This window comes from Heloderma suspectum, chromosome 2, assembly GCF_057233095.1.
Source record: "Heloderma suspectum isolate Gila_16-S chromosome 2, 16-S_ref, whole genome shotgun sequence".
NCBI lineage: Eukaryota > Metazoa > Chordata > Lepidosauria > Squamata > Helodermatidae > Heloderma > Heloderma suspectum.
Genome location: NC_139459.1, coordinates 43,513,296 through 43,533,301, shown reverse-complemented (window position 1 = coordinate 43,533,301; position 20,006 = coordinate 43,513,296). Strand labels below are relative to the sequence as shown.

The 20,006-nt window shown below is 42.1% G+C and overlaps 1 protein-coding gene across 16 annotated transcripts in view; it reads right to left on the bottom strand.

The window, feature by feature from the left end:
• Window positions 1-19,808, bottom strand: part of LOC146352140 (trafficking protein particle complex subunit 13) — a 40,033-nt gene extending 20,225 nt beyond the window's left edge. For 4 of the 16 annotated variants that reach the window (XR_014787605.1, XR_014787606.1, XM_084833327.1 and 1 more), the window contains exons 1-8: window positions 14,151-14,849; window positions 10,540-10,608; window positions 8,387-8,486; window positions 7,777-7,861; window positions 6,755-6,882; window positions 6,467-6,539; window positions 3,260-3,304; window positions 281-298 (exon numbers count right to left, since the gene is read on the bottom strand). Coding sequence is in view for 12 of the 16 variants with exons in the window: in XM_084833327.1 (XP_084689453.1) it covers window positions 281-298; window positions 3,260-3,304; window positions 6,467-6,539; window positions 6,755-6,882; window positions 7,777-7,861; window positions 8,387-8,486; window positions 10,540-10,608; window positions 14,151-14,757 (1,125 nt within the window). In the remaining 4 variants the exon portion in view is untranslated. Of the gene's footprint in view, window positions 1-226; window positions 299-601; window positions 690-3,236; window positions 3,305-3,442; window positions 3,660-5,519; window positions 5,703-6,466; window positions 6,540-6,754; window positions 6,883-7,776; window positions 7,862-8,386; window positions 8,487-9,124; window positions 9,215-10,539; window positions 10,609-14,150; window positions 14,888-19,586 lie in introns of those variants that run through there. The other 12 variants (XM_084833329.1, XM_084833330.1, XM_084833331.1 and 9 more) reach the window with 9 other exon arrangements.
• Window positions 19,809-20,006: the final 198 nt, after the last annotated feature.

Sequence of the window (20,006 nt, the reverse complement as noted above, 5' to 3'; positions counted from 1 at the left end):
ATGATATATTTGCTCAGCACAGAAGTCTGAACTACCAAACAATGTTCAACAATGGATACAAGGAGAGAGCTAATACATTTGAAGAGTAGTTTTGTTCTCTCCCCTCCAACTTTTTTTTTTTAATTCAAGGGTGTGGGGGAAAGGACACAAACCAATATATATGAGTAGGTACAACAAACATTGCTTTTCCATTATGTTTTAAAAATAATGTTAGTAACAGCCAGCAAGACAAACAGAAGACAAGCATACATACATATTTATAAATAATAAATAAAATTACCACAGAACTGAGGTCACTCTAATGGGAAAATAAAAAAGAAAAACATTAGAGAAATTAGGGTTAAATGTTAAAGAAAAAAGGAGGACGACTAAGTTTCAAATAAAATGCATCTTTTTGCATTTTTTTGTATATTCTAAACAAGACAGCATTAGTAAGATAAGAATGTAAACTGGCAATAAAAACAAAAAGGACCACTAATAAGAAATCTTATTTCTGAATAAGACTTGTGTCAGCAAATGGTATAATGAATAAAGAAATTACATGGAACAATAAACACAGTTATTGCACAACAAACACACTGGAAAACCAGTACATGCTCACATCAGAAGTCCATTATTAGGATGAGGAGTTCCATATGGGGGGAAAATTGAGTATCCCTCCTTTTAGACTTCAGTCTTGCACATACTCTCTTAGTGTGGAAGGAGAACAAAATCTGTTTTAGTGCTGACCCACCTTTTTTAAGTTGAGCCAACTTGCATATAATCAACAAATTGCAAGAATGTGGTAAACACCATTCAATCTTTTCAGTTTGGCCTTTTAAATTTCTATTCATGGTTTTAAGGTTGATTTAATGTTTTAATATGGTTTTATTGTTGGATTTGTACATTTCAATGCTAATATTGTTGCTCAATTTATTGTATGCTTCCTTGGTGACTTTTGTGGAAAGGCAATATAAAACTATTACAAATAAATAGAATCATAGAAGAGTAGGGTTGGAAGGGGCCTACAAGGCCATCGAGTCCAACCCCCTGCTCAATGCAGGGAGCATCCCCGACAGATGGCTGTCCAGCCTCGTCTTGAATGCCTCCAGTGTGGGAGAGCCCACTGCCTCCCTAGGTCATTGGTTCCATTGTCATATTGCTCTAACAGTCAGGAGGTTTTTCCTAAATAAATAAGGACAATTGCTAAATCCGCCTTTCAACCAGCTGCTTATGTTCAAAAACGTAATCCACTGCCTCAACTATCACAACAGTCTTTAAATTTGAGGTGTGTTTTGTCTTCATATATGAGCTCTTATTTTGCCTTCTGTTTATTGAATACAGTGCCAATAAATATTGTCTTGAAGGCCTCTGAAACTCAGCGTACTACAGATCGTGCCACTGGCAACTGAAGAGCAGAGTTGTCCTTTTCTGTCACCTGGCTGAGGTCCTTTGCTATAATAATTATAATATAATTCAACAGGTGCAGCTTTCTCAGCATGGAGATGCAGGAATGGGGAAACCTGGACCTGATACACTGCTATCACATGGCTGTTAAATGCACTAGATATCTGACAGAAAAAAACGGTAGCAATCCTACTCTACAACCATGTTCCCTAGCCTATTTAATGTCAATACTAACTCATTAGAAGGGAAAAAATTCCACACTTCATTGCTGAAAGCATCTCCACCTTTTTGATAGGAAGGACTATTTCAACTGATAGTATAACAATGCTTTAAAAACTGATTATGTCTAAATACTCAGACACACTTTTCCCAATGATGATGGCAATGACAAATGGAGAGATTAAAGTGAAAGGGGGAACAGAACATATTTTACTCACCTGTTTTCCTCACCCTCAGCCAAGAAAGAGGGCAAGATAATTATTTTTTTTCCAAAGCTGCAAAAGCTAGGCAGCCATTTTGTATAGCCAGCATACAGAAATTTAATGCCAGAACCAGCATTCCCTTTTTGGCATTTTGTGTGTTCTTATTTGTTTGTTTGTTTGTTTGTTGCATTTATATCCCACCTTTTTTCCTCTTGCAAGGAACCCAAAGCGGCTTACATTATCCTCCTCCTCTCCGTTTTATCCTCACAACAACAACCCTGTGAGGTAGGTTGGGCTGAGAGTCTGTGACTGGCCCAAAGTCACCCAGTGAGCTTGCATGGCTGAGTAGGGACTAGAACCTGGCTCTCCCAGCTCCCAGTCCGTCACTCTCACCACTACACTACACTGGCTCTCTACACTGTTCTTGGTGGCTTAGGGTGCAATCCTATGCGTGGTTAGACAGATAAAAGGCCTACAACTCGCAGCATTCCCCAGCCAGCATGGCTGGATGGGGAATGCTGGGAGTTGTAGGCCTTTTCTCTGACTAAACACGCATAGGATTGTGCCCTTAGGGCGCAATCCTATTCAGATAGGTGGCCGCCTCCGAATTCAGAGGCAACTGCCTATCCAATGCAGGGCAGGAGAAGCACGGAGGGGATTGCTCACTCTGTGCTTCTCCTGCCCTGTATTTTCAGCTAAACGGCCAATTGTGGCTGTCTAGCTGTGGGAGGGCTGAGCGGGGGAGGAGGCTGCTGTACGACACATTGGATGTGTCGTACAGGCATTTCTGCCCTCCTTGCCCCGGAACGCCCTCCAGGAATGCCCCTTTTCGGCAGGTCCACACTCCTCTTGCAAGCGCGGAGCACAGGGGTGTTCCGCATTGCCTCTGAGGCAGTGCGGAAGTGGGGGGAGGCCAGTTCTCCAGGAACTGACCTCAGAGCGCAGGCTCCAAGGTGGGTTCCTGGAAAACCAGATATCCTATGGCTGTCTAGCTCCTGTCTAGTGACCATAGGATTGCTCCCTTAGTGTGTTAAACAAAACAAGTTGTCAGTATATTTAAATGTATTCGTTCTTTCAGCTAGTTTTAGGATCCTTCCAGGTTTATTTTTTCTAGTTCCTCTTCTCAGTTTTCCGACATTTTCTATCTGATGCCTATTCCAGCAATGCTCAAACTACCAACACCTGTCAAATAACTCTAACAGGCCAAAGATACTGTAATATATGCAGAAAGGAACAATTGTAAATACTCTGCCAGGTGCTTATTTGCCTGGGTAAACAGAACAACAGAAAATGAAATGGGCTTATTATATCTCAAGCAGGAGATACATGCAAATAAACATCCTGATTAAGAACCACAATTTCCATACCAAAGTAACATATTTTTACTGAAAGCTTGTTTATCTACTTACACTATTATACATCAGGCACCAAGTACAATATTCTGCACTTACCTCAGCATTGTAGAATTTAGTTTTCACATCGAGTGGTTTGAGGACCTGTTTGAAAAAGGAATAGATACTAAAGGGAGATTTATCTGACTCCTCCATCAACACTAAGTACTACCTGCTTCTGTCTCTCTTAGCTTCTGAATATGCGAAAATAAAATTATCAATTTGAAGCTCTTTGTGCTAATCTACTGCAACTTGTGTTCATATATACAAACACCAAAGCTTACTTCAGCTGAATAGTCCAGCCCTATTCAGTCTGCTTCTTCTTGTCTATGGGCTACAGATTCTTCAGCATTTTGTTTAAAGCCAAAGGGATTTCAGAGGAAAATGGCAAATGCCTTTTCCACAAGACAGGTTTTGTTACTTGCCAGGCAGCATCTTGTACACACAGTTCAGAAGACTCCTTAAAATAATGATACATTTCTAAGTAAACAGTTTTTACTTGTATAAGTCTTTATCAAGAAATGCAAACATATACCTCTCGGGAAGCTGCTTTTTCCTGGCCGCTACTATTAGAAGTTCAGCTGTAAGCGATTACACTATCAATAGCTGGCCCAGCTTTCTAATTAGAAGTATACAGCTTCTACATCTGCACTGAGAATCATTACATTCAGCCAAAGCATATTCAAGTATCAGATATTACATGTAACAAACAGATTAGAATAAAGTGTTTTAATTTGCATACAAATGATTCTGATCTTGAAATCAAGACAGACTGTAGGACATGAACTATACTTGTTATGGGTCCAATCTTAAATCCATGACATTGTGCAGTGCCTTGAAGATTAGGAAGCATGTTCAGAAAGGCACTCTAACTTGTGAATAATTCTTATTAACTTCAGTGACATTATCTCACCTGTAGATAAGTTTAGGTCAAGGATCCTAACTTAGTATGCAGATTTAACTCTGCATCTGCCAAACTCACCTGCAACACCTTCATAAAGGGATACTGTTTTTACAGCTGGGCTCCTATACCCTACATGACAGGCAGAAATTCAGCAGATGCAGCTTTCCCCATCACTTTAACTTCATGCCAGGAAAACATCACATGTTCATTTTCTGCCCATTATGTAGCTGTTAAAAGGACAGGAATCTTACCAAAATAGAAGGCAATCCTATTTCTCTATGATTCTTATGACACCACTATTCTTGACTCACAGAAACGTGTTTCTCACAGGCCTTTTTTATCATTTTAATTCCTATCTTAAAAGTAGAATATTAGCTTTATATAGTTCAAAGAGGCTTCAAACTCTTCACTTGGTTATTTATAGTTACACTCTCCACGCTACCAATAATACTGGCCTCCCAGCAAAGCCTTCAAGCAAAGTTACATAGCTGTCAGAGTTGGACATATTGCGCCCACCTATCTGAGTGAACCCACACCAACTGGCACCCCTAGGCACAGCCAATTGTACACCCCTAGGTACACCCCCATAGCCCCCTGAGGGGGGGAGCCCCATAACAGAGATGGATTCAGCAAGGATGCTGTCTGGTCAGACCGTTACGAATATTTTTCAGCAGGTACAGTTGCTTGAACTTGGACAAGCTGCTTGAAGGTTTGAGGCCTGCCACTTGCCCACTGGATCCCTGCCCTTCCTGGCTTTTGAAATCTGCCAAGGCTGGGCTTCCAGTATGAACCTCAGAAGTTCTTAATGTCTCTTTGCGGGAAGGTGTGCGCTCTACCGCCCTGAAAGAGGCAGCAGTTTAATCTTCACTGAAGACACCTAGTTTGCATCCTACTCATTTTATCAGCTTTCGCCCTGTGTCAAATTTACCATTTTTGAGCAAGGGACTAGAGTGGTGTTTTCTCCACTCCAGGCAGTTTTGTATGTTACTCATTATTTGGATGCACTTCAATCTGACTTGTGACTTGGTTTTGGGACAGAAGCCCTCTTGGTTGCCTTGTGGATGACCTGTGCCAGAAAATGAATGGGGTGGGAGGAAGGCAACCCCGTTGGTTCTCTTGTACCTCTCAGTGATTTCTGATACCATCTTCTGTTCCATGTCATGGTCACTGGCCTTTAGGGTGACTCAGGGTTCCATCTTGCCCTCCATGCTTTTCAGCACCTACCTGAAACCAATGTAGGTTTCGGCTGAGGTGTCATCAGTATGCAGATGACATACAACTCTATCTTTCTTATTCAATTCTAGTCCAAAGGAGATTGTAGAAACTCTAAACTAGTGTCTGGAGGGAGTTTTGGGATGGATGATGGCAAACAAGTTGCAGCTTAATCCAGACAAGATGGAAGTACTGTTAGTTGGGAAGACTACCAACCTGGATGGAGGTTTGCAGCCAGGTTTGGACAGGGATACACTCCCTCTGAAAAGCTAGTTATCCAGTTTGGGTGCTCTTCTGGACTCAGCACTTTTTATCGAGGCAAGGATAACATTGGTGGCTAGGAGAGCTTTTTATCAGCTTAGGCTGGTTTGCCAGCTGCAACCCTATCTGGAGAAAGCAGACCAGGCTTCAGTTAAGCACACCCTGGTTACATCCAGACTGGATTATTGTAATGCACTCTATATAAGGCTGTCTTTAAATACAAGTTGGAAACTTCAACTGGTACAGAATGTAGCTACCAGGAGGCTTGTGGGGCCAAGCAATTCTAATCATATTACATAAAATTAAATAAAATATTGCTTACAGTGGCTAGGATCCCAAGTTTGCTTCTGCTGGCGGAAGCAACCCCTGTGCGAAGTTCCACCTATGGATGCTTCCACCAGCGGAAAGGAAGGGGGGTGACTTTCACTGATTCCCCCTGCAGCCTCTTGTGCTCCTGAAAACCTGCTCTGAAGGGCTGGGGGGCGCTCCAGAACAATAGGGGAGGACTGCAGAGGGACAGGCAAATTGGTGAAAATTGTCCCCTCTTCTGCCACCGGGATCCTCTTCTGGATCTTTGTCCCTTCCATGAATGGAAGGGCTCCTTCTGTTTACAGAAGACTGCTTAGGATCCAAGCCAGTGTATTTGTTTTATATCATATGCTCCTTCTTGTACTTCATCTCAGCACTGAAGTGAACTTGTGCAAACATACCTCATGCAGGCAAACCTAACACTAAAAGTCACCAGAAGAATTCCCCCCCACCCCCACTTTGCCCCGGAAACATTCTAGGCAAAGTTATACGTTTAATGCATGCAGAGGAAGGAGAGACAAAGAGGTAGAAAAGGGTTAGCTAACTTAAATTACTATCAACTAGCTTTGTTGTTTCAGTACCTGAAATTTGAAGAACTTTCTGAAATACATCTTCTCACCGGTTTGTGTAGTGTAGCTTACTGCACACACTAAGCTGAAAGACAAAAATGGTTTAATGGGTTTTAACTATGTTTCAGTTTTGCATGAGTTCTTAAGTGGGGTGGGGGGAGAGAAGAGACAATGGGGTAAAAGAAATTACAAATTTTATAATACATCTCCTTTAGAGTTCTGAATACATTTCGTAAAATTTCTACAAAGTGGAAAACTAGATAAAATTTACAAACTGGGAGAAAGAATTAAACATCTCACATGTGTGTCCCTATTTCCTTTACTTCATGGTGAATTACATCATCGATGCAACAGTCTTGTTTGAGTTCTGCCACTGCAGCACTAGAGGCCGAAAGGTTTAAACGCTGAGAACTCGTCTGTAGATCAGCCTTGGAATTAAGAACAGAAGCAGAGTAAACTGTTAAGAGTGGATGAGTTTTAGAAGATGCCTATTGAAAGAAACTGTTGTAGCAGTGCCTGGTGGATTGTAGCCAACAGAATTGTTAGCAGAAGGAGAACAGTCACTTACACAGCCCCATAAATGCTTATGCAAGAGTTCACACACTGTTATAATCGATACAGTCTAAGGCAGTTCTTGTCTTCATATGAAGATGAAACAACAAATTGTCAGAGGCATCACTTGACCATGGCCATCCCATAATAGCTGGGACACAACACCTCCCCTATTGTAGTTCTTATGAGATCAGGTTAACATACAGTCACCTCCAGAAGCCAGTCATTCAGAATGAAATGTATCACTGAACGGAATAGCCACATCCAAGATGTGCCAGTTCCAGCTCACTGGCTGGAACTGATTACCTGCTCTAATTTTACAACTGGATTTAATTACCAGTTCTAATTTTACATTTCCTACTTTTACTTGCTCTAACTAATTTTTCATACCATATTTCCTGAGGCATTTGTTAAAAACTTGCGCACAATCCACCTGGAGGAACTGCTGCACAAGCATTACTGAAGCGAATGTGTGCATATGATGTTTTCTTGCACAATGTTGCTTGTGCGGTAGAACTTCCCAATAAATTATACCATTAGAAAGTAACAAAAAGCTACTTTTAGCTTTAAAAAACATCCAGCAAATAGAACAAATTATACCTTTACAGTTGCCCATTATTTTTGGCAACAACTCTACTTTTTTTTGTTTTGTTCTGTTTTAAAGTGCAAAGCTTCCTTTGCCCTGGCTAGCTGAAAAATATTTGCTAACTAGAAAAAAAATGACAAATGATCTTAAACACACTTAAACTACAAGATAATATCAAACATACCTTTACCAAGATGTCCTTCACTACTTGGTGACTGTCATTATGTACACTAATGTAGCTTGAAAACGTCTCCCCTAAGAATATATTTCTGTTCAAAGGGGTGGGAGGGAGGAAAAAGTATTGTTAAAACCATTGCTGAAAAACATGTCTGAAATCTATTACTGTCCACCTTTAACTATTACATACACTTCTGCTACAGTATCATGAAACATTTATGTAATTCCTCACATGCATTTCCTAGCATAAACAAAATTGCAGGCACTACCTTGGTACTATTCAAAAACTGTAACTGAGAAGTAATCTGTTGTCTCGATTGTTAGCATAGCTTCTACTCACAGTAGAATGCTGAAGGAAAAAACAACTAAAATTAAATTAAGAAAAATTGGAGTTAACAAAGGCCGGCAGAACAAGATGTGTGCAAGAATGTTGTGTCAGGTTTAAAAGGGAGATTAAACAAATGTATGGAAGATAACACTAGCAATGGCTATATACTACTTCCAGGTTCAGAAGAAGCATGCTTCTGAATATTTACAAGATTAGGATAGTGTTGTACAGGATCATAGATCACAAAAACCCATCTCAATAAATCTGTATATCTATATGCAATTCTTACCCAAAGTTCTGAGGCAAAGTCAACATTTCTCCAAGCATTAATGTTTCTGCTCCTTTTACAGTGGAAGGATCATCTTTCATCAACTGGTTAAATAGATCTCCTGTAATCATATAAAATTATATGTCAGGTCAACTATATCTAGAACTGTCAATTGATTAAAGATTTTTAAATGATTAAGTGCTGGTTTTTAACTAATTTTATTTAAACATATACTTGTTAGTGCCTTTTTGAGGATCTGAAGAAAGGGACCAGCATCTCTCCTGGGCAATGTCAATTAACAAAACTTAACAAACAGAAACTGCCATTCCTTGTTAGATGGAAATACCATTTAAAAATGTTTATCATTATAAAATGGCAGAATTTGAAAACAAATAACTTGAAATAGATTTGCAACATGTATCAATGTTGACTTTAACAACCCGTTTGCTTCTCTTGCTCATGAATGTTATTCTTAAAAGAAAAGCCATAGTAGTTTAAACTTGGCAGGCGACCTGTCTTTGGGAGAAAAAGCCATGTTAAGCTTGCTTGTCCTCCAGTCTGAAAAAGAAGAGAGCTGAACAGGGTGTGCATGCGTGTGTGTGGGGGGGAAGCTTTGGCCCAGCCACCTTTGTGCTTGCCCCACACACCACTGGCATGCAGCTCCCAACCAGTGCCCGCTCCAAGTTTTTGAGGGCCCCTGGCCAAGGCGCCCTCAATGGGCCTCCACCCTTAGTGAAACTACTCTCTCATCGCCATTACCATCAGCTGCTCTTGCTTCTCTTCTGGATCACTTGTTTGCTTGACAGGCAGAGAGTCGGTGAGCAAGTAGGCAGTGGGATCTACTGTTCCTCCTCCTCATTACCACCACTGTCTGGGCCAGAGCATGAGGCAGATGAACAAGCAGGTTGCAACGGCGAAGAGGAGGAGCAGCTCCATGGGGCTCCTGTCACTGGGTCCTTCCTGGGGTGTGGGCTCTTGCCAGGTGCCCAACTGTGCCTACCCTTGACTCCAGCCCTGTTCCAGACAGATTAACCCATGGGAATTCGGCCCTGATTATTTGTCTGTCTGTCTGTCTGTCTGTTTATTAATTTCTACACCGCCCAATAGCCAAAGCTCTCTGGGCGGTTCACAAAAACATTAGTTAAAGAAACTGTGTACCTAACTAAAGCTTTCAACCCTAGCAATGTTTCTATATACACATGGTCTCATTTTTGCAAAATGGTTGCTTCTTCTTTTAAAGTGAATAATAAAAGTTAATCTAATCAAGTCAGAAACATTGGCTCCAAATGTATTTAAATTTTAACTGGATTCCGATTCTGTGGTGTGATCGTTGTTACGCAGATTTCCTATTGCATTCAAGATACCCTAGCTTGAAGACTGTTAACTGCAACTCTTCTTACAGAACATAGGTTATCATGAAGCATCACCTTGCTGCTGCTTTTACCAACTGGGTTGGGCCTTGTCTTCCCTCCTCACAGAGGCCATTAGCTCCAACTGCCATGTGAGGAAGACCAGCAGGACCATCTGCTTGAGGGGTGTGTGTATTATCTCCCCTTCACCCACCCCTGCCGCCTGGCTTACCTGCAGTAACAAGAAGCCAGCAGATTCCAGCAAGGCCCAAAAAGGCCCAAGAAGGCCCCTGTAAAACCAACAACTTCTGACTGCATTACAGCCATTTGAGGATGGTTAGTCACCACACTTCTTGGAGGTCTGTAAAGGCCTCTTTATGTACTCTGAGCAGCCCATTTCCATCACATAATGCTTGAGTTGTTTTCCTTTTCCCTCCTCATCCCTTTGCCCTTTTGTGTTGTCTCTTTTTAGAGTGTAAGCCTGAGGACAGAGACTGTCTTGTTTTTATTAAGCTGAAAAGCTACTCTGGGAGCCTTTCTGGTTGAAAAGCAGGCTATAAATGCTTCAAACAAACAAACAAACAAACAGTTTTCTGATTCTAGATAGAACATGGAACACAAAGGCAAACAGCTTGTCACAATCCCTAAGCTTTAAATTAACCACACTATTTGACACTGTTGTTGTTCAGCTACATACCATACACCCCTTTTCAGAGTTAGAATTCAAGCATTTTCAGATGTTTACTTGCTTAAAAAAAAACCTGTCTCTCGAATGCAAACCTATGAAAGCTTCCAAGCATTACTTAACATCAAAACATCATTTACCTGGCAGATCTCTCTCTTCACAGGTCACAGGGATATTGGTGAACAAGGTAGGCTTGGTCAACCTCATTACTGTGAATTTAGAAAGTAAATGCAGTATTATCATCACAGCATCACCGCGAGGTCCTTTAACTTAAAAAATCACAAGGCCTCTTCAGGCATTACTTTGCCTTTAACATTCTACCTGGGGTGAAATAGGAGGACATTCTACCTGAGGTGAGATAAGGAGGCATACGTACTCTCTTCCACTCCCATCACTGTGGGTAGAAGCCAACAAGTGAAATGGGAGATCTTGTGTTTACGTGAGTGGGGGATCTCTCTCACCCTGCAAGGTAGGTCCCGCTACCAGCTACAGAGAGAGACTGCAAACAAGATTCCAAGACAGCATGCATACAGCAGGACACTTGAAAGAAATTTTATACTGGTCATCTCTTCCATCTCAAAGCACATTTATTGAAAACATTTCTATCCCATCTTTCAGCACAAAACTTCAAAAGGCTGCGAATAAAAAATAAAAACACCAATTTAAAGATACAATTAAAAACTAATCAAAGTCATCAGACAGCAGTAACCATCTCATTAGGAACTTGGGAGAATAGTTGTCTTCATTGTTTTATAAAGGCTGCTAGCGTGCGCACCAGCCCAGTGCCCTTGGTAGCATTCTACAACCAGGACACCATATCCCTAGTTACCAGACACTTATCCTCTGAAGGCAGGGACACACCAAGACAAAGGTCTTTGACAAAGACCTTAAGGGTGCAATCCTATGCATGTTTGGACAGAAAAAAAAAATCTTACAACATGGCTGGCTGGAGTATGTTGGGAGCTATAGGACTTATGCCATCTAAACATGCACTGGGTTGCACCCTTAAGTTTCAGATAGGTTAGTTTGGGAGAAGGCAGCCCTTCAGATACTATGGTCCCAGGCATAAGCCCTGCAGTAATTCATATCTTTCTATATTCTCAAATAACATTTATTTCAGTGGGGAAGATGGAATGTAGTTGGAGTGTTGAGAACCTGTGCCATTCTTCAGCTTCCATTGGTGAGGTAGGTTATGGGGAAAAGTTAAGAGTTGCCATGGATTAGTTTTGATTCATAATCAACAGGCGGTTGTACGAATACTACCCTTGAATTTCTGATATCATGGGAAGACTTGGAGGTGTGTGCGTATTATCTTTAAACTAGCTAACAGACCCAGCTTTATACAGGTGGAAGCAGCCCTTCTTTTGATATACCAAAGCTTTCAAGCGAGCTTACAGAGCTGTTCAAGTTGGACACATAGTGCCTGGCCCATTCTGAGTGAAACCATGCCTGCTGGCACCCCTAGTCATGGCCCCTGCCAAGGTGCACCCCTGAAGCCCCCTGAGGGAGGGTCCTGTCCATTCACTTGAGGGGCCGCCTAGTGGCTGAAGATATTATTGCAGGCTTTAACCACATGGACAATATTAACATTAATTAAGGGCGGAATCCTATGCATATTTAGACCCCAAGTTCTACAACTCCCAATATTCTCCAGCCAGCTATGCTGGCTGGGGAATGCTGGGAATTGTAGGACTTTCGTCTGTCTAAACATGCATAGGATTGTGTCCTAATGCATTTAAAAATAGTAACAACCCACGGTGCTCACTCCCAGAATCCCCTTAGTATGTATGCCACGTTTTTGGTGTCTAGATTTCATGGCCTTAGTACTATGGTGCTGACGGACAGACAGATAGGCATCCCCTTTTAGAATTATAGCTGCAATGTTCTAACTCTCAATACATGGAATATCTTAATATATTTAAACTTACTTTTAATAACGATAATGATTTTCAAAGGCTTAAATACTGTAACCAATATAATCAAATGCCAGATAAAAGTACCAAAAGCGGAGTTATTTGAATGGCTTGCTCTTCTACTGTACTGTTAGTGCTTGGACTGAGCACAACAAGAGGAGAGGAAATTGAGCTTACTGTGCAAACAACTAGAAATACAGCAGGTGCTCATGTATGTACCTGACCAAACACAGACAAAACATGTATATCTCCAAGCCAAAAATCCAATAGCGTTAAAACAAATCTATATATTTTATGGTGATCACTCAGGGTTACAGTAATTCTCATAACAAACATTCATAACCACTGTATTCCCAATCCACCCATATGCTGAGAGTACTTTTTGTAGGCACTGTTTGACCCAAAGAACAGTTGGTCACTCCTCTTGTCTAGGGTGTATACTGGCCAATCAATCACTACCTTCCCTACTCATTCAGTATTCATTCAAATACTGACGACTGGAGAAAGGCTGGTTAACAACAAACCCGCTGAAGCTACAAGTATTTTCATCTCCAAATCTCCTCCAAGAACATCTACAAGATATCAGATGACACAGCTGGGGGAAACTCAATGCAAATGATAATACTTATAAACTTTGAAGATGCTGAACCAAATAGCTTAGGTGGACTTAGATCAGATGGTTTAAACCCCCTGTGCATTAGCATTTATGAAGTCAATTTAATTCCGCTGAAAGGGACTGATTCAGTTGAAAATTTAACTATTCAGGTCTGGACTGCAGTCTAAAAACATTTGATTCTAGCAGAAATCCTCAAGAGATATGGATGACAAACACACCCTTCTATAGAGCTCTTTCAAAGTCCGAAGTTCTCCGAGGAGAATTTGTGTAATGATGAGTAAGACAATTGTAAATATAGTATGATGAACTACAATGGCAGAAGTCCTTACTCACTACAACTCCAATCTTTAATCCATTCCCATGGATGCATATTTCATTTATTGTAATAGAATTTCCTTCCAAACAACCATATTTAGATGGTGTGTGTATCTCTAAAGGCTGCTAAGAATATCACAGGTCTCAACTCTTTAGTGTATATAACAGCCAGTAAGAGAACAGGACACTCTCCATTGTCATCACATGCTGCTCAGCCCTGACTCAATTGCAAGCTATAGTGAGGAACAAATGTATGTCAAACACACAAAATGGGAAGTCAAAACTATCAATATGATGGACCTCATATAATTAAATTTAAGAAACTATTACTCCAGCACAGCCTTTATCTTTATTATACAGCAATTTTAAACAAATAATTTTAAACACAAATGAGGTAATAACTGGGATGTAAAATGCCAATTCGTTCAGTGTATTACTCTTACACAGGGTATTTTCTTCCTACAAAGGATATCTCCTAAAGTAGGCATAGAGTTTTAGACAGCTTAGAACAAAGCGTACGCCAGTCTCGCGGACATCAGTTCACTTCAGAGGATGTCATAATTTTGCCTCTAACTTCACTTTTGCACGGGATCCATATAGTTTAAAAAAAACTTCTAATCAAAAGACACATACATAGAAGACATGACTTAGCTCAGAAGTGGTGAGCTAGTTAGGTGTTTTTTTCATCACTGATAAAAATCGTGGTTTTCTTAAATGTGTATTTAAAACAGACTATTTTACAGAAAACAGCTTTGCCTCATTTTGACCTAAAGTTACAAATGATGTATGACCCCATATTTGTGAACAAATAAATTCATTTTCCCCCTAAGGTTTAATTTTTCTCTAAGGTTATTGGCAATGTATTCACAGTACAGTATGTCACAGAAAATCAAAATCTGGCCCTCACATCTCTGGACTGTAGCATTACAAGATGGCAATTCATTGTGTTTGATCATCCTGTTGAGCTTTATCCAAATGTCTTCCAACGTTTGATTATTAAAAGTGGATGGTTCAATTATCCACTGTGCTCTATAGAATGCATGTAGCTTTAATTTTTCTAAAGTGCTCTGCAGTTCTCTAGATAAAGGAAGAATCTGGTCTTTAAACTTAGAGCTGGGAACAGACACACTCCAAGTTCTCCTCAGGTTTTGTCTGCCGTTTGCTGGTTGTTTTCCCAAATTGTTCAAATCAATTTTTCCACACTCTGCTTGTAAATACTGTCCAGCTTTTATATCAGCATGAAATTCCTTAAGCCCTTCTGTACAGTCATAACATGGGGAGCCACAAACACTTTCTACAGTTGCAAGGTATTGTTTTACTTTTTCTGCTTCTTCAACAGAAATAACTGGAGGTTTTCTTCTAGGCTTGAGGGGAAGCTTGCACAAGTCATTTGGAAACCAGGGTATGAATTCTGGTAGCTGTCGAACAGAAAATTCCTTCAGTGCTTCTTCTGCGATTTTTTGCAACGCTGCAGGATCCCTTTGCCATGATCGATAGTAGAGAACCACCTCCATGCTTGTACAATAGGAATCCACATGTTCTCACTTTAAAAGTTCTTTGGTCAGGAGCATCACCACTACTAAGGTGTTATCACTTAAAAGTATCTTATGCCGTGTGATGTGCAGATCAGAAGATAAACAGGACCTAGAGCAGAAGTATTGCAAGTAATAAGACACACTAGCACCTTTACCACCAAGTTTACAATCATATTGACCCAGTTTTTACTAGAAATGTTGTAACAAATATAATGTACTGTAAATATATGCCATATATGCCAGAACACTCCAGTACAGGAACAGAACAGTAATATATGCCACATATGCCAGAACAGCACCCTCTCAGTCTTGTTAACCGCTTTTTGTTTCCAACAGCCAGGTAGTTCCGCTACCACTTCTAATTTAAACCAGAGTACCACAAGAGTACCTACAGGCCCCTGAGAGAGGACTCTGTCCACTCCATTCCCCCAAAGGAGGGCTGCTCCACAGTACACGGGGAGGGAGAAGCCATATTGGCCCACTAAGGGGAGGGAGAAGCCATATTGGCCCACTAATCTTCCCTGGTTTCAAACTGCATGGACTGCAAAGCTGTGTCTGGTGAGGGAAACCTGCCCCTAAGTGGCTGAATATGTTATTGCAGGCTCCAAACACATGGATACATTTAAGGGTGCAATCATGTACGCTGCACCCTCGTTAAATGGAAGTCTCTGATGTTGGTGGCTTCTGAGTATCCAGTGCCCTGCTGGCTACAGCCGGCAGGGCAGGAGGAACGATGGAGGTATTTTTTTGCCTTTCCATCCTCCTTTTTTTCTCTAGATAGACCTCTGAACCTGTCTAGAGGAAGCACGCTAGCAGGGCTGGGGAGGCCATAGATTCGTTGTTTCCTTGTTTCTCCCCTCCCCGTCCACTGAAACATTCCCCTTTCAACCTCTCTGAGGTCCTCCAAGGCTGCTTTTGTGATGCTCGAAAACAGCTGGCATAGTTCTTTCTGTAGTGGCTGCGAGGGGCTGGATTCCCAGAGATCCCCTTCTGAGAACATACCAGTGTCTACGGCCTTAGAGAGGGGACTCCGAAGTATCCTACGTGCCTGGGATACTCTCCTGGGACCACAGGATTGATTGCTCTCTAAATTAATTAAAAGTAATGTATTTTTAAAAAACAATAAACCCAAGGTGCACAGCCTAGGGTCCCTTTAGCATGCATGTCAAGTTTCAGGTGTCCAGGTTTCACAATCTTGGCACTGATGGACAGTCACACAACCTCTTTTATCAGAGAACATAATGGCTATTCGAACAAGTGCTTAAGACTTAAGAATATTCTTACAACTATTTAAGACTGATCATGTATTGTTACTTTTTTTTGTTTTGTACTAATTTTTATTATAAATTTATGAATTAAAAAGGAAAAGAAAGGAGAAAGATTAAGTGGCGATACATGTAGAAAGTATACTTCTCAGTCTTGTTAGAGCTTAATAATGCAGGCTTGATTACGCAGGTTGAACATACCAAAAATTCACCAGTCTTTCAGCCAAATCCTATAGATGCTTACTCAGAAGGAAGTCCCGCTACATTTAATGGAGCTTACTCCCAAGTAAATAAGAGTGTACAGGATAATAGGTTTCAAAGCCTTCAATGTTCATGCCCAAATCCTATGTCCTCAATTAACCAAAGAAGTTTGAATTGTATAGTTTTTCGTATAATATTATGGACTACCTCTGGGCCTCTTTGCTACACCCGCAGAAGTACATGTTACCATAAAATTGCTAGAAAATATTTCTGTGTGCATAAAGTGATTAGGATTTGGCTCCTCACAGAGAAACTATTTTAAAAAGATCATCTTTCTTACCACCGCACAGGCTATTAGAAGTGGGAACAACACAGTTAGTAGGTAACAGAAGTTCCAGTCCTGGTTCCTAGTCAATGTATTCAGCTTAGCTACTCCACTATTCATCTCAGAGGAATATAGGAAGCTGCCTTATACAGAGTTAGACCATTGGTCCATCTAGCCCAGTATTGTTGACTCTGACTGGCTAAGATGTTAAGCAGGTGTTTTTCCAGACCTGGCTGGAGCTGCTGGGGATTGAACTTGGGACCTTCTGCATGCAAAGCAGGTGCTCTGCCACTGAGCTATGGCCCCTCCCCAATCTCCATGTATCCTTCAAAGCTTCTCCACTACACCCAATTCGTACTGCATGGTTTCTTTCAGTGGAGCAAAACTTCCATATAAATAGATTTGGTACTAAACTTGAAGCCTTCTGTAAAGATTACTAAATTAGTTTGCTCATGGTAGAGAAAGACACACATCAGAGATATGGGAAAAGGAGGTGGGACAGCAAACTAGTTGCATGAAACTTGTGGAGGGGAGCTATTCTTCCACCTGATGTTGCAGGTGGAAAAGGTGCAAAAGCTTGCATCACTAAGAAAAGATATGGACCACATTGCAATGATTAAGGGATTCCCTCTTTAAAAACTGATTAGATCCAAGCCTTGATAGATGTCTTACTTCAAGGGAGCGTCCCATTTTCCAGGACCTCACAGTTGAAAGATAGCATAGGGATCCCTTATTTCAAAACTCTCAGGAGTCACCTCTCTGAGTCACACATACTCTGTACACCATCCATAGTCTTAGAGCAGCTATCTACTACCCATATCTGAAAGCTTGTTTTCTACCAGCACTACCCCTCATAGTTTACAACTGGGAAAGCAGAAAGAAGGCTGACCAATTTAGCATTTCACAACCAATTCTGAAGAGGAGCAGCAGATACAGTTCTCTTACATAAAACTTTCAATAAACCTTTCCCTAAGTGCACATGCACACACAATACTAATCATTCACTACAGAGTGATTATGTTTTGCAATGAGTCCTTCAGTTTAAGAGAAATCTAAAAATGTTGGGAGAAACTGGCCATCAGTGTCACATTTCTCCTCCTTAGCATCTCTCTCTGACTTGCACAAATAAGGGTGAAACTGATTCAGTTTCCCAGTTCCTTATTAAACACCTAAATGCATAAGCAGCCTGAATAAGGAGCTAACCTTTACATACCTCTGCTCCCCAGAATAAGCTTTGGGCTACCCCAAATCACACACCCTGACATCCAGAAACTGTCCCCTAAAAGATGCCTCCAACGTAATTGTGGTTCCAAACCTTTGTTTTAAGCCAAAATAGTTTAATGTGTATTACCTTTAGGCCTACATATATAAGTAAGGAATAGTGATTTGTGCCCCCAAACTGCAAAAAACCCATCCTTTATTCATGTGTGTTGGCCTGGGAGAGTATCACATGTTAAAGCATGTTGCTCTAGCCTAATATAAAGGTTTGTGCTGGAGAGAGTGGCTGGGTTCACACAACATGTGAAATCATGATGACTTATTTTCCAAACAAAGCACAGTAGCTTAGTGTGTTGTCTGCGGGATGTTTTTCCCACTCATGGTGGGTTATTTCCCCCAAATAAGCCATCCTGAGAACCCACAGTCTTCAGTAAGGGTTATTTTACCTATGGTGGGTTAGCGTGTTGTCTGTCATGCTAGCATGGGTTACAGTGATCACCTACAGAGCTGCTTAGCAAGAGCAGCCAAAAACGCTGCTGCCACTCTGCTCCTCTTAAGCAATCTCTATTTCCACCACAAAGGAAGCTGGGATACCTGCCTGGCTGGGCAGGAGGGCTACAGGAGGGGGAGGGGTGGAGGAAATAAATTATTCTGAGTGGCTTGCTTGCCTGATTGTCTGATGGGAGCACAGTAGGTTGTTTGCATAGCTACCTACCCAGTGTAGCTAGCCACCCGCCATGGATTAGCGTGATGTGTGAACAGGCCTGATAACTCTTAAGAAACAGTCTCCTAGCATATCATTTGGTGTGGACCAAACTTTACTTTAGGGAACAGAGATATCCAAACTTCAGTTCCGTATCTGGGCTTCTTACGTATCTCTGTGCTGAATAAGAAACTAGGATCCAAGAACCAACTTCAGCCACATTTTGCGTGACCTAGTAAAGGGCAACCACAAAGAAGGCATCCTTCTCCTTCCCCCAATTTTAGCCAAATCATGGGTTGTATCCAATGTTAGTCTAACTTAAGTCCCATTCATTTCAATGGGTCTACTCTGAGTAGGGCTAACAGGGGATACAACCCCATCCCTTCCTCCCTCAGGTTTTCTAAAAACAGGAGCTAAGTAAGCCATCATAAAAGGCGGGAGTGCGGGTGGGGACACGGCTTCTGGCCTCACCTGCCATTAGTCAGGGTGAACCAGTCGCCTCAGGCAGCAGAGGGCGGGAGGTGGCAGCAAGGTGTTGGAGGAAAGAGCGGTGCGCCTCACGGCCTACCCTATGCTCCGAGCCTAGGCTAGACTACCGCCTTCGGGTTCAACTGAGGATTCTATTGCATCATCAGTGTTGAAGAAACAGTCTAGTCAGCTTTTGCACATGAAATGGGTGCGAGTGCTACCTCGTTCTTTGCCTCAGGCAGCAGAATGTCTTGGGCCGCCCTCCCCCCCCCCCTTCTGTAATCCAAGCACCGATCCTTTCTTCTTCTATTGGGATTTAATGGCGGATCAAGGCCAAAAAGGCCCCATGACCGCCACCTACTGGGGGAGAAAACCGACCGGTGGCTGGCGGGGGACACCCACAACTAATCGTTACCAACCGGCATAGAAGCCTGTAACCCTCCAATCTCCGCTGCGCTTTGAGGACCGCACTGCTCAGGACCGATCCCCGCTTCTCTCCCGCTGGCCCTGCCGGGGCATGCCGAGGCCGCTGCCCTCGCCCCAGAACCAGGTCGAACCCAGAGGAAAGAGAGGCCCCAGGCGAGGAGGGCAGCAGACAGGCACCAAGGAGGCGAGGGACGGACGGTACCTTTCAGGGCCAGGAGATGCTCCTGCTTGGGCTGCGCAACATCCATCGCCTCAGCCGCGCCGGTGAGGGTCTTCCCTGTGCACGGAATCAACCGAAGACAAGCCCCCTCGAGTCGCGGGCAAGAAGAAGGGGAGGAGCGCGAGAGGAACGATCTCCGGTTTTGGCCCGCTATCTCCCACCAGCTGCGTTTCTCGCAGTGCAAGTCACTACCGCTATCGCATCAAAAACTACAACCCCCAGCGTGCCCTAGAGACGCGCGTCGTCTTCCTCGTCGGCTTCCGTACCACGGCAGTCGCGAATTCTGTTCCCCCTTCGCGTCACGGAGCCTGTCCTTTAAAAAATAATAATAATTAAAAAAAAAATCTTCCGCGGACATCGCGAGCTGACAACGTGACGCATGATGGGCACTGTAGTCTTTTC